The 13,911-nt window shown below is 38.4% G+C and overlaps 1 protein-coding gene across 1 annotated transcript; it reads left to right on the top strand.

Annotated features, from left to right (window-relative positions):
* The first annotated feature begins 3,484 nt into the window (after positions 1–3,484).
* LOC306848953 (protein-tyrosine kinase 6-like) lies at positions 3,485–11,801 on the top strand. The gene is made up of 8 exons (XM_079383747.1): positions 3,485–3,935; positions 4,239–4,360; positions 4,875–5,041; positions 7,804–7,972; positions 8,400–8,558; positions 9,833–10,014; positions 10,098–10,251; positions 10,335–11,801. The coding sequence occupies exons 1-8, from the start codon at positions 3,583–3,585 to the stop codon at positions 10,568–10,570; spliced, it is 1,542 nt and encodes a 513-aa protein (XP_079239873.1). The 5' UTR covers positions 3,485–3,582; the 3' UTR covers positions 10,571–11,801.
* Positions 11,802–13,911: the final 2,110 nt, after the last annotated feature.

The raw sequence follows: 13,911 nt of genomic DNA on the forward strand, positions 1-13,911 counted from the left end.
CAGCTTAGTTTTGATACATGGCTCAAAGCCTGCTTATTACCTCTTACTTGTTACTCAGACATAGATTCATTGATGAACAGATGAAATGATATGTGCAGGATCATTAGTTAATTTATATTCAGATGTCACACTTTATAAATGATTAAATTGGTTAACATAGTAGCACTTTACAATCCGCAAAGGAAAAATGTTTATGGAATGGAGCCTTAAAACCACCTAAATGATCCTAAATTATGAAATGCAGCTGATCATTCTCAAGCCATAATGTTCTGTCTTTATTTGCTCTGCATTGTAATTATTTGTTCCCTTACACCATGCAGGAGAATGTGAATCCGTCAAGCTTTGGGCTTTAAGTTGAGAAAAGAAAAATGTATCTGGGCTTATTCTAATTTTATGGTGATTGCAAGAAAGCAAGCATTTGAATTTACCTACACCATAACTATGTTGATGTATTGAGAGTTGAAAAGTTGTACCAGGCCATTGATCTTTGTTTGCTCTGACTATTTTCTTCCTTGTTTTGTATCTTTTTGTTTCTAAATGACATTGGAAGTGTACGATTTTTAGGAAGCTGTCTGGACATCTGAGGTTGGTGAACACACGACACATGAAAAGAAAAAGGAAAAGGCAAGAAATTCTTTCAACTTTTTATTTTTTTAAACCGAGCAGCTAAACTCTGCAATCAAATGTGTTACCAACCATTGCCTGTGATATATTTTAATTTTGTGGTGCTTTGTAATATGATTATGATTATGGTATTTTATTTGTTTTTACTCCTGTACTTACTAGAAACTGTAGGCTAAAGCTCAGTTTCTCTTTATATACCAATGTGAAGCTTTGTATGATTTCTTTCTGGTTTTTTGACTCAGTGGAAGTGTGTGATGTTTACATGTACAGAATTTTAAAACTTTTTTGTTGTTGCTTTAATTTCTCTTGTTGTTGGTTTTGTTTGTCCTAGTAAAGCCCCACCTATTGTCCTGTCGTGACCCCACAATGTGCTTTTTACTTTAAATCAAATCTGAATGGAGGAGAACATGGACATGCTGAACTTAAACCACAGTAAAGGCCTTTGCACACTTTTGTGCATCAATCTCTGTATATTTATTTTCTCAAGTTGTTGCTTGAATCCATGCAAATGTTTTTTTAAGACAATTAAGAACATTGTGTGAATTGTGAGTTATTAGCTATGCTTTTGTTTTTTCCTTTGTCAAACTTCAGTTTCACATCCAGTGCAAAACGTTGTCTGTGTAAGGGCCTTTAGACGTGGTTGACACTACTGATGGTAGATGCCGAGGAGGACAAGAGAGAGGAGGGACTTATCATCAGCTCAAAGGGCACCACTAATTTTCTTCTCCACAAATGTGGGAGTAAATTGCCCCCTTACAGTAGTCCCTTAGTTATGTATGCTTGTTCTAGAGAAAAAGCAACGGACAAAACTCTTGATGTCATGTCATTTTTTTATATTATTGGGAATATAGATAGGGGCATCGTGTTTGGGATCCACCCAACTCATAAACCAACTGACCTGTGCTCTTTGACCTCAGTCAGAAGCCTCTCAGTGAGTCAGAAAGCCATTCCCCTTACACTGTTCTTATGTACGGGACACACTCAAACCTCAGGAACCCTTTGGATCTGTGTTACTTTTTTTTAACCAGGTCTGTACGTCTGTGCTGACGAGTCCTCCCTCTCTCCAATATCAACCCAATTATATTGGATTTGCTATGTATGTGTTTTGTTTTTGTTTTTTTATATATATATATTTATTGTGATTTTAAAGTGAATCCAGTACATGTGGCTGAATATTTGAATTCTTTAGAAAAGTGTTGATAAACATAAATATATATATAAATATATGTGAAGCGCCTAAAAGATGGAGAATATGGCAGGTGAAATTAATTTCTGTTTGTTTAATGTAAAAACAAAGAAAAGAAGAAAAAAAATGAAAAAGCACAGGTGGGTGAATTTCCTGCCTTTTACATATCACTTTGTCGAGAGACTCATTCTAAGACATTTTAAAGTTTTCGGTGTGGTGTCATCGCTGTGGTCAGAGAAAGCACCTGCAACCCGAGTTGCTCTTTCCTCCAGAGCTGTCTGAATAAAATCTGTGAACTGAAGTCACATTGCAGTCTGCCTTTCTTTCAGTGGCCATGATCACTAATTTCTTGTCCTATGTCAGCAGCTTGAAGAGCAGGTGTTTTTGTGGCTTAGTCTGTTTTTTTTCCCTGAGCAGTATGTAATGTAAAAATTGAAGCACTATTTGGAGTTCCTCAGCTCATCACCACAGTGGTGTTACCATTGGAGAAACTCTAGACTGTTTAGTTTTTCCTTATGATGGCATTACTGGAAGAACTGTGGACAGTCTTTAGAGTTCTTTGCAGGAACTTTCGCGGTTTTGAAAAGAGCCTAGAAATTCTCCAGAGGGTTCTGGCAGCGTCTCAAATCTGTGAAACCCCACATGGTGGCTCGCGTATCTTTTTCTTCCCACAAAGTGTTAAAAACTGCAGCCTTTATTATTATGCAATGAAAAGAGGCCTCATACTATACTGCGTGCAAGTGTACAAAATGCATTCCATTATGGCAAAGATAATGTCATCTCAAAGGCAAACTAGAACAATATCCCAATTTACCTAAACTCATTCTACATATTATATAAAGTAAAATCTACAAATATCTGTCTAATCTCGCTCACTTTTTGATTAATGTAGAAAATGATTTGTTTCTGTCATATATGGGTCATTCCTGGGATTCGGTAACATTTCAACTTGGAACATGCATGTTTTTCAACTACATGTGATTCAACTTCTAAAAATGATGGTACTGCTAACCATTTTCTGCACCACTATTAAAGAGACCTGGATGATGTCATTTCTGGTAAATGATGTCACATGTGAGTGGAGACTAAATTATTATGGGTGTAGAATTGTTAATGTGACAGGGTTGAGTTCAGATTGAGGGACATAATTTTAAAGTCTGTTTTTTATCAAATATTTTTGCATTTTTTTTAGAAAAATATTTTTTACAAGAAAGGAACACAAATAAGTGCTTACATTGTTGCCAAAAAAAATCACAGACACTATGCACATTTTGGTAATAATTTTCTAAGTACAAACTCAGAGATGCGCCTCAGGGACATGACAAAATGCTTGGTTTAAGATAAATATAAGCCATTTTATGCTAAAAAATATTAAAATGCATAATTATTTTTATTCATTATAATGGCCATCCCAAAGTTTTGTGAAAAGCTTCTAACAATTAATTTTGTTAAACCACCACTTTAGAAACTCTGGGGGGTCTGAAATATTACCGAATCCCAGGAATGCATAGTACATACTGCTCTGGATCTGAAGAGTATCGTACCTGTTTAAACTGTGGTCGTGTCTCAAATCTGATTAACATACCTGAACAGCATTCTTGTACAGGCGCTGTCAGAAATGCTGTCCAGGTTGACGGCGGTTGAGGCACAACCTTTGTGTGTGCTCCTCCCAGCTCTTTCACTTGAGTTTAGTCATTTGCCGGTGGAGGACTCAGCTTCCACATCCCATCAGTCCGGAACCTGTTATAGTCATCGATTCACATTCAAATTAAATGTCCAAGGACGGGCGCCGTTCGTGCCCCAGTTTGGGAGCGTTTTGTGAGAGACTGTTCAGGCCGTCTAAGACCGAAGTTGAAAAACCAGCGAATACCAGCCAACTTAAGACACAAAATGCCCCGAATCCGCCCTCTTCTGAGCCCGCCGGTGAAATCTACTCGGCATTGTGGCCCTTCCAGGCTCGCGCGGACGAGGAACTGTCCTTCCAGGAGGGAGAGCAGTTCCGAATCTGCGAGCGTCAGGGTGACTGGTGGATCGCCGTTAAACTGGACGCAAACGGTGGGGTGACAGCCAAGGGTGTCGTTCCTCAAAACTACCTAGCGAGAAGGAAGACGGTGAAAGAGCAACCGTAAGTAGGCTACCTTTTTTTTTTAATAATCCACTTGCTCTGTCAGCAAAAACAATCCACAGACACTCTGGGTTGGCTTTAAAAATAACATCTGATATAATTAAATGTAAAAATATATTTTTTTTTCTCTGTACTTACCTAATAACCAAATTATGAACACCTTTATGACTAAAAACAATGTCAGTTCTGAGTAGGCTACCTACGGAGTGCAAATAGACAAATTAATTCCTGCCCTAACTCTGCTGCACATGAATGTGGTTTGAGACGTGTGTGCAACATCTGAACAACAGTGCTCTTCTTTAGCTGGTATTTTGGGACGCTGAGCCGCTTTGAGACCCAGAATTTGCTCTTGGCTCCAGGGAATGGAGTTGGTGCTTTCTTGTTGCGACACAGTGAAAGAGATCACATAGGGTGTGTATTATCAGGTATGTAATTATTGTGTCTATTGAACTTGGTTTTAAACTCAAACTGCATTTTACATCCAGTTCCGCCTATACTATTAGTCTATACAAGTAACACGACATACCCAACATCATTGTTATAATGTAGTAGATCTCTGAGGCATTTGCGTTTAGTTACACTGGAAATGTAGTCAATCAGGTCATAATTAGACTTGCTTATATAGTCTAAAGGTGTTCTTCTCTCCTGTTCGGTTAATTCACTGTTTTCCAACCCTGTTCCTGTAGGCACACCAACAGTACATATTTTGAATGTTTCCCTTATCTGACCTGTCTATTTCAGGTTTTGGAGTTTCACGTGATGAGATGATTAAAGTGTGTTTCATTGGGAAAAGTTCAAACATTTTTAGTGTTTATGTGCCTCGAGGAATAGGGTTGGGAAACACTGGGTTAATTCATGCTACATGTAGTTAATCAGATAATCTGTTAACAGTGCGCCTCTACTATCTGTAACCTTTCTCTTTGTGTGTCATTCCGTCAGTGTTAATCAGTGACAGGGAAGTGAAACACATTAAGGTCCATCAGAATCAGAATGCAAGTTTCTATTTGGATCAGAGTCAGATGTTTCAGAGCCTGGAGAATCTGGTGGAACACTACAAGAGGAACTTCATGGCCTGTGGTATCTGTCTCACACAGCCATGTGCACGGGTGAGTGAAAGAAAAATCATTAAAGTAAAATTTGACATTGTTTACATACATCATGTCTTTTCAAACATCATTTTCTTTCTTCTGTGAAATACAAAAGATGAGTTTTTGAAGAAAATACTGGCCACTCTTGAACGAAAGTAATAGTAGGATTGATGCTGTTGTAGGGGGAGTCAGAGTCAGAGATGCAATCAATTGAAGAAAAGTTTACTGAAGAAAATAGTTTGCAGTTTCATCAGCAGAAGTCAGGTCAACACTCTCGATGGAGTTCGTAGGCCGCTCTGCCTATATGCTCAAAACACCAGCAATTATACTCTAACAGAGATTACTAATTACGTCAAGGCATAGGTCCGGAGGATTCTGATTGGTTGAAACATAGATAAACTTAGAAAATCTCCACACATGGACTTAACTCAAATCATATCTTCTAGTGATTATTTTGGTGGCAAGTGATCAGAAGTCAGACACAATAGGTCTATCCAGAGACGTATATCTGGTAGCCTGGACATCAGGGTGACGGCAAATGATGGTTTCCTCCTGGGCCAGTCTCTGCATCTAGCTGCAATGACAGACACTCACACGCATACGCAGAGAACACTGATCTGTACTTAAAGGTTGCTAATCAATGAATCATCTGATTCACAAAACAAGTTTGAATGATTCTTTCACACTATGATGCCTTTGCATCCATTTTGAAGCTTAAAAGCTTTTGTTTCCAGATTTGATTTGACATGAGGGTGTGTAAAATCGGTTTTGGGTGAACTATAAAAAGACAGTCAGAAGAAAGACGGCATCTAATCTGATGCAAATTGTCTTTTGACATAGAAGAGCTTTTGTCAGTTAATTTAAGATGAAATAACTAGTAATGTTGAATTTCCTCGCAGGTCTGATATTTCACACATACAGCGGTTGGACAGAGTAATGTGAACACCTATTATTATGGGGGTTAATCTAATTTGTGTAGACTACAGTGGAAAAAAAACTGAGATTGTCTTATCAACTGGCAGATGTTTTTATAGATTCACACAACTGAAGACTATTCAAATGTTGTATGAATCTATTCTAAGAAGGTTAGAGGCTGTTTTAAGGCCTACATGGTCAAATTATTTTGTCCAACCCCTACATATTCTGCCTATATATTATATACAGTGCCCTCCAAAAGTATTGGAACAGTAAAGACAAAATTCTCTGTTGGCTGTGGAGTCAAGACATTTACAAATATGATTAAAAGATGAATATGAGACAAAACTATAGAATGTCACATTTTATTATTGGGTGATTGAACACATAGATGTTTTACCAGCTAAGAAGTTCAGCACTTTTAGAGTTTCATCCCTCTATCTGATGTGAGCATAAGTATTGGAACAGTTGCCTCACAGGTCTTTTTAAGTGATCAGCTGTGTCCTGTTGCATTAATTCTTCAGATATTAAAAGCAGGGAATGTGTCGTATCAGTTATATCCATTACTTCTGTATTCTGAATCTTGCATTCGATGATGACACACACAAACCAGGATGAAGACGAGTGAGCTGACTTTGAGAGAAAATCAAGCAATTTGGATGCTAAAAGAAAAGAGGAAGTCAGTTAGAGCTCTAGCAAAAACAAAGGGCATGGAGAAATCAAGAGTTTGGACACCACCAGCGACACCGGCAACTAACAACAACCTGATCAGCTGAGAAAACAATGATAAAAGCTATGAAAATGAACCCTAAAAGACATGTCTGTAAAATCACCAGCAAAGGTGAGCCAGAAGAGTTTTGGAACTGTGTTTATGGACCGATGAGACAAAGATGAACCTTTATCTAAGTGATGGGAAAGCAAAAATGTGGAGAAAAAAAGGGAACTGCAATGATCCCAAGCATACAGCCTCATCTGTAAAGCATGGTGAAGGTGGTGTCATGGCATGGGCATGCATGGCTGTCTCTGGAACCGGCCCTCTCAACTTTACTGATGACTTAATGTATGATGACAGTAGCAGAATGAATTTGGAAGGGTACAAAACCATCTTGCCTACCAATATTCAAGAAAATGCCACCAGATTCATTGGGAAGTGCTTCATATTGCATCAGGACAATGACCCAAAACACCCTGCCAGATCAGTCAAGGAATTTATAAGGGCAAAGAAATGGAAAGTCTTAGATTGCCCAAGTCAATCTCCAGATTTAAATCCAATTGAACATGAATTTGACCAGCTGGAGAGGAGAGTACAGGCAGAAACTCCCCAAAACAAGCAACAATTGGAATTGGCTGCATTAAAGGCTGGGAAAAGCATTTCAAAGGATGAGACCAAGAGTCTGGTGATGTCTATGGGTCACAGACTCACTGCTGTGATTGTGCGCAAGGGATCTGCAACTAAATAATAGGTTTTAATCTTTTATATCTGCCTTATGTTCAACTGTCCCAATACTTATGCTCACATCAATGAGTGGGATGAACTCTAAAGGTGCTGTTCTTTTTATTTGGTAAAACATATATGTGTTGAAACGGCTAATAATAAAATGTGACATTCTGTAGTTTTGTCTCATATTCATCTTTTAATCATATTTGTAAATGTCTTGACTCCACAGCCAACAGAGCAATTTTGTCTTTACTGTTCCAATATTTTTGGAGGGCACTGTATAGAGAGAGAGAGATTCCCGTATATCAGCAAACTGAATTAATACCACAACTGAATGTACAATATGTATATGTAACAAAATGCATATATCTGTATTACTGCATACTTCCCCTACAGATTTTCTCTCTGTTTCTTCTTATACTAACAGCCAGAACCAAAACCACAGGATCTTTCGCATCAAACAGTAGATGACTGGGAGTTACCTAAGGAGGAATTCACTCTGGAAGAGGAGCTCGGTAAAGGATACTTTGCTGATGTTTACCATGGAAAATGGAAAGGCATGGTCAATGTGGCCATCAAGATCCTCAAAAACAACGGTACGGTTGGTGCATGTAAATAGGAAAGAAACATCTGAAGGCTAACTGAAGGAATGAGTCTGATGGATATTTTAAATAGAATGGGCTACTTCCTCTTTGCCTCCTTGTTTTCTGTTCCTGATACTGTGTGAATGTTAGAAATGTTGTGTTTCTTGTTCTGTGACTGTGAGAGCTGGAAGAATGAAAACGCAGTCTACTGCCCTCATAACCCAAATCCAATAGAGCACGAAGCACACTGACAACTCTTGAAGAATATATCTAACCCCCTGTTAAGGCTTCGTCTGTCAGCCTATTAGTGAAAAATTCCCCTGAACGAGTACATTTTTGTATTTTGACAGATGTATTAATACATACTCTATTGCTCCAGCACATTGTTGTACTGATGCTTATATGATAAGTGCTCTACTGTTTCCTACTCTTCCTCTAGAGTCTCTCAATCACAGGGAGTTCCTGATGGAGACTCAAATACTGAAAAAGCTGAGACACAGAAATCTTATCACACTCTTTGCTGTCTGCACAAGCTCCACCCCCTTCTACATCATCACTGAGCTTATGGAAAAAGGCAACCTGCTCAATTTCCTCCGAGGTTACAACCTCTTTATTATCTGACATCAACACAGTAAATATAAATGTTTTTTCGACATCAGCATGTTTACTGTAATCTGACATTAAGGGTAATTATGTGACCTAGTGCATCATTTTGAGCTGTTTTGACCACAAACAGTTGTATGCACTGAATGAGAACATAAAATCTAATGATCTGGTCACACGAAAAACAATAACCATAACCATAATTATAACTATATTATTGTCCACACCAACGCATGATAATGCTCTGTTTATTGTAAGGGCGCACTGCAGTTCTGTGACCTGCTCTGTAAAGTTTATTGATTCTGATTGACTCTTAATGTTTTTTTTTTTTTTTTCATATTCATTAGCTGAAAAAAAAAAACATTTTGGAAGTGCTTCCAAATATATAGTTTTATAGTTGTTATTGTTATAGCTGTTAGGTGGACTTCCCTATTCGCATATAATTAAAATCATCCTTGGTGTGAACAGCCCGTAAGTCTTTGTTTTCTAATGATCTCATTGTTTCTACACCAAACAGTTGTTGATATATAATCATTTAAATATCATACATCACAAAAACTTGTTTTCGAGATAAGGGCCTCTAAAGATGCCAAACAATTTTCAGAATTATGAGATTTATTCAAACATACATTTAAAAAAAATCTTATTGAGAAATCAATGTTAGGTAAAAAAATTAATGCTTTTAAAATATATTAGTGCGCATATTTAACAGAAGATATTTAAAATGTTAGCGATATGCTCTTCTACAAAGTTATTTTTTCTAGCTATGTATCATAATGAGCGAAGGATATGAATGACTTTCCTGTGGTCAATGTAGCTTTATGTGACATCTTTTACAAGCTGTTTTAAAGATATATTTCAGTAATTAAAAAACAAATTAATTGAGCGACTGCATGACAGATTTTTTGTACGTTTTACTGTATATTTCAACATTTCCTCTCTGATGTTCGTTCATGTTTTTCTTTTTTGTACAGAGGAAAAGATGATCGGTTACTTGCGCTCCGCATATAATGTCACTCAAGATTTATTATTGGAATTTAATGATCGTTAATAATGATATCCTTAATAAAATAACATACAAGACTAAACAGTCCAAATTCAAGTTTTTTAGTTTTTAGGGGGTTTTTTTGCTTAGAATCGCTTTTTTCGTAAATGACTGTAACTCACATATTCAATAATACCTCTCCTTAACATGAATCTCCTTTTTTTTGTACAAAAACCAAAGTCTTAGAGCAGACATACATGATTCCTTCAGTTTTCCCTTCACAGGTAAGGAGGGGCAGAACCTGGAACTGCAGGAACTGATGGAAATGGCGAGTCAGGTGGCTGATGGGATGGCGTACCTTGAGGACCAGAACAGCATTCACAGAGACCTGGCAGCCCGGAATGTTCTAGTGGGACCCAACTACATCTGTAAAGTGGCCGACTTTGGTCTAGCTCGCTTCGTCAAGGTGAGGATTACCTTCAAGTTAATCAAAGAAGTGGGTTAAATATTCACTAAATTAAAATTGGCTTAAGATACAATGTTTCACAGGACCCATTTTATTCATCCGAAGATAAAACAATTCCATATAAGTGGTGTGCTCCTGAAGCCATCAGCCATGGAAGGTTCTCCAACAAATCTGATGTTTGGTCATTTGGGGTCCTCCTATATGAAATGTTCACTTATGGCGGAGTCCCGTATCCAGGTATGTACACCACTTATGTATCTTCTTTTTCATGCAGATCTGAGAAAGGTTAAAGTACATCTTTTTTGTGTATATTCTTACAGCTTTCTCAAATCAAGAGGTGTACAATATAATCACCTCGGGGTACAGAATGCCTTCGCCCCCTAAGTGCCCGTCGTACATCTATGACATAATGCTGATGTGTTGGAAAGACTCAGCTCACGAAAGACCAGATTTCAATGAACTGAAAAGGCTCCTGGAGAACTTCAGTACTGGATACATGGATTGGACCTCTGAAAGCTGCAATAGCACATCAGATCCAGCAGAAGGCATCAGTTAACAGTGCCATGCAAAGACATATGAATGGGATAATTGTTCATGTATCTAAACACCTTTCCACTCATTTTCACCTCTTTTTACAGTATTTTACAGTGTGAATTATTCACATTTAATGTAATCAAGCATTCCTCAAATCTACTTGGATAATAGTTTTTTTTATAGTTTCATGATATGACCCATAAATGTAAATCTCTCTACTGCAAACAAGTTCTTGAATGTGTGAGAGAGTACACAACATCCGGAACAGAACGAGTTTGGCCAGTTCCTGTGGACGCAGGCCATATCACAATCGCTAAAATCTTTCCACTGCTGTTTTCAGTTGGCACAATGCAGTCAGTTCATAAGTAGAAGCTATCTGATCCTCCACATGCTTTAAAACCACAGAAATATAGTAGTCATAACACCAGAGAGAATGTGCATTTCATGACCAAAAAAAAAATTACATTCATGAATTAGATGACTATGGACTATTTATACTGTATGTACAAACAGAAACACACACGTACTACAGATGCAACACACCCTGCTAATTGTTGCTACTGCTGAAACATTCAAACTCTGCAGCATGAGTGTTGCCACAACGTGTTCATGTTGTGACTACGTGCGTGGTGAGCAGAAATAGAATTGAGAACACTCTGGACTCCCAGTGTTCAGGAAGGTGACATCTGCATGATGATGGACATCTCTGGAGCGTGGTCTGCAATCAGACACCCAATCATTCAGACTTCAGCAACGGGGCTACAAATCAGAAAGGAGGAGTTAAAGACATAGGCCTATAACATAGGCCTTGCATACTTTCATGCTGTCTGTTTTCTTTTAAATAATTCATCTGCTTTTCAGTTTTCATCTTAGCTTTGAATGTGTTGAAATACCATTACAGTCTTGTTTTACAAAGCAGTATCACAAGGGTTGTTTGGTTGCTTGTCACTGCCTGTAGAACTTACATTAACTTCAAACAACTGGCATGTATTGTGCTATTTATTTTACTTTGCTTCATAAATCTGTAATATAAAATACTGCTTTAAGTAGGCTTGTAGTACATTTTACCATGTTTCTGGATACAAAATAGGAAAAAAAAAACATGCTCATACACAATTACCAGTTGATTTAAATTATTAGCTAAGTGAACTGAAATTCAACTTGTATTGTGTTTTATTATCTTGAGCGAGATGACATGTCACTAGATTTTAATCACATATAGCAAATAGAAAATAAAGATTTACAATGTAGCCATATGGTTCTATGTTTAGAGGTTCTTGGGACTGGGTCAGTCTTGCTAGTACTAGTAAGCCTAATCATTCAGAGGCTATTCAAAGTACAGCCTCTCGAAATATTTGCATGGTGATATTCATCCACATATGAGATGTGTTCATTCATGAAGGTAACAACAAGGGCAGTAAGCATGTCAGCAGATAAAATAATAGAAAGGACAAAAGTCATAGCATGTTATCAGTATAAATATATATATTACAAATAAACATAACTATAAAAAGAAAGAAAGAAAAATTTTGAAATAATAAAAAGGATGACGTATGGGAATGTTAATCATGCTAACTGGAATCTCTTCCTGTTTTACTGTTTCCAAACATTCTTGGAATACCGAAACAAATAGAACACCTACGGTGGCCGAGAGAGCTCAAAGCGCTGCAACTTCAGAAAACATGCAAATAGAAAAAGCACCAGCAAATCAAGAAAACAGCTTCATCAATTTGACAGCAGATGCTACAAATGCTCACAACATAACAAAAAAAAAAGAATTGCATTTGCAGCGTGTTTCTTTATTTGGTTGTGTTGTGAGCAAATTGACAAAGTTGTTTTCTTAATTTGCAGGTGTTTTTTCTATTTGCAGCACGTTGAGGTCTCTAGGCCACCGTACTGAACAGCTTGAACCGCTTCCAAGAACGAGTCTATTCTGTACACAAACTTGTCAGTGTGTGCATGCGTTCACCTTTGTGCAGAGTAACCTTGACACACGGGTGAGACTGGAGCAGCACTCGTGATGCTCGCTAACTGCAGACTGAGACTATTTGCTGTTTTTAGCTCGTGTCTGTTTAGAAACAAATGTGGGGTCAGTGATCAAAGTCTATGGCATAGACTGTAAAACATTCACCCAAATAAATAACATTAAGCAAAAGGCATCACCATATCGAGGGGTGAGAACCAGAAAGGCGTAAGTGACATTTCACCAACTTTACAGGAGAGCCAAAAATAAAAAATTTCCATAGTTTGATCTGACTTCGTGTACTGATTTCAATTGTTTATAATAAAAAAATTGTACACTCATGGATGACAGAACTTTTGCCAGTAGAAAGAGCTCATTAACTTAAGAGCTTTCATTTGATATAAGTCAGCCGTGACGTATTGTCAAGTATGGTGACCCATACTCGAAATTGGTGCTCTGCGTTTAACCCATCCAAGTGCACACACACAGCAGTGAGTAGTGAACAAATGCGCGCACACACACACACACACACACACACACACACACACACACCCGGAGCAGTGGGCAGCCATGCTGCAGCGCCCGGGGAGCAGTTGGGGGTTCGGTGCCTTGCTCAAGGGCACCTCAGTCGTGGTATTGAGGGTGGAGAGAGCGCTGGACATTCACTCCCCCCACCTACAATCCCTGCCGGCCGGGGACTCGAACCCGCAACCTTTCGATTACGAGTCCGACTCTCTAACCATTAGGCCACGATATACACTCACCGGCCACTTTATTAGGTACACCTGTTCAATTGCTTGGTAACACAAATTGGTAATCAGCCAATCACATGGCAGCAACTCAATGCATTTAGGCATCTAGATGTGGTGAAGACGACTTCCTGAAGTTCAAACCGAGCATCAGAATGGGGAAGAAAGGGGATTTAAGTGACTTTGAACGTGGAATGGTTGTTGGTGCCAGACGGGCTGGTCTGAGTATTTCAAAAACTGCTGATCTACTGTCATTTCCACGCACAACCATGTCTATTACAGAGAATGGTCCGAAAAAGAGAAAATATCCAGTGAGAAGCAGTTGTGTGGACGAAAATGCCTTGTTGATGTCAGAGGAAAATGGGCAGACTGGTTAGTGATGATAGAGAGGCAACAGTAACTCAAATAACCACTCGTTACAACCAAGGTATGCAGAATACCATCTATGAACGCACAACACGTCGAACCCTGAAGCAGATGGGCTATAGCAGCAGAAGACCACAACGGGTGCCGCTCCTGTCAGCTAAGAACAGGAAATGGAGGCTATAATTCGCACAGGCTCACCAAAATTGGACAATAGAAGATTGGAAAAACGTTGCCTGGTCTGATGAGTCTCGATTTCTACTGCGACATTCAGATGGTAGGGTCAGA

This window comes from Barbus barbus (genome assembly GCF_936440315.1).
Source record: "Barbus barbus genome assembly, chromosome: 29".
Classification (NCBI taxonomy): Eukaryota; Metazoa; Chordata; class Actinopteri; order Cypriniformes; family Cyprinidae; genus Barbus; species Barbus barbus.

What these genes read in the sequence shown, in the direction of transcription:
- LOC306848953 (XM_079383747.1), top strand. Translation starts at nt 3,583, where the DNA reads ATGTCCAAGGACGGGCGCCGTTCGTGCCCCAGTTTGGGAGCGTTTTGT. An exon ending in GTCTAGCTCGCTTCGTCAAG is followed by an intron (nt 10,015 to 10,097) that starts GTGAGGATTACC and finishes AATGTTTCACAG; the next exon opens with GACCCATTTTATTCATCCGA. An exon ending in TGGCGGAGTCCCGTATCCAG is followed by an intron (nt 10,252 to 10,334) that starts GTATGTACACCA and finishes ATATTCTTACAG; the next exon opens with CTTTCTCAAATCAAGAGGTG.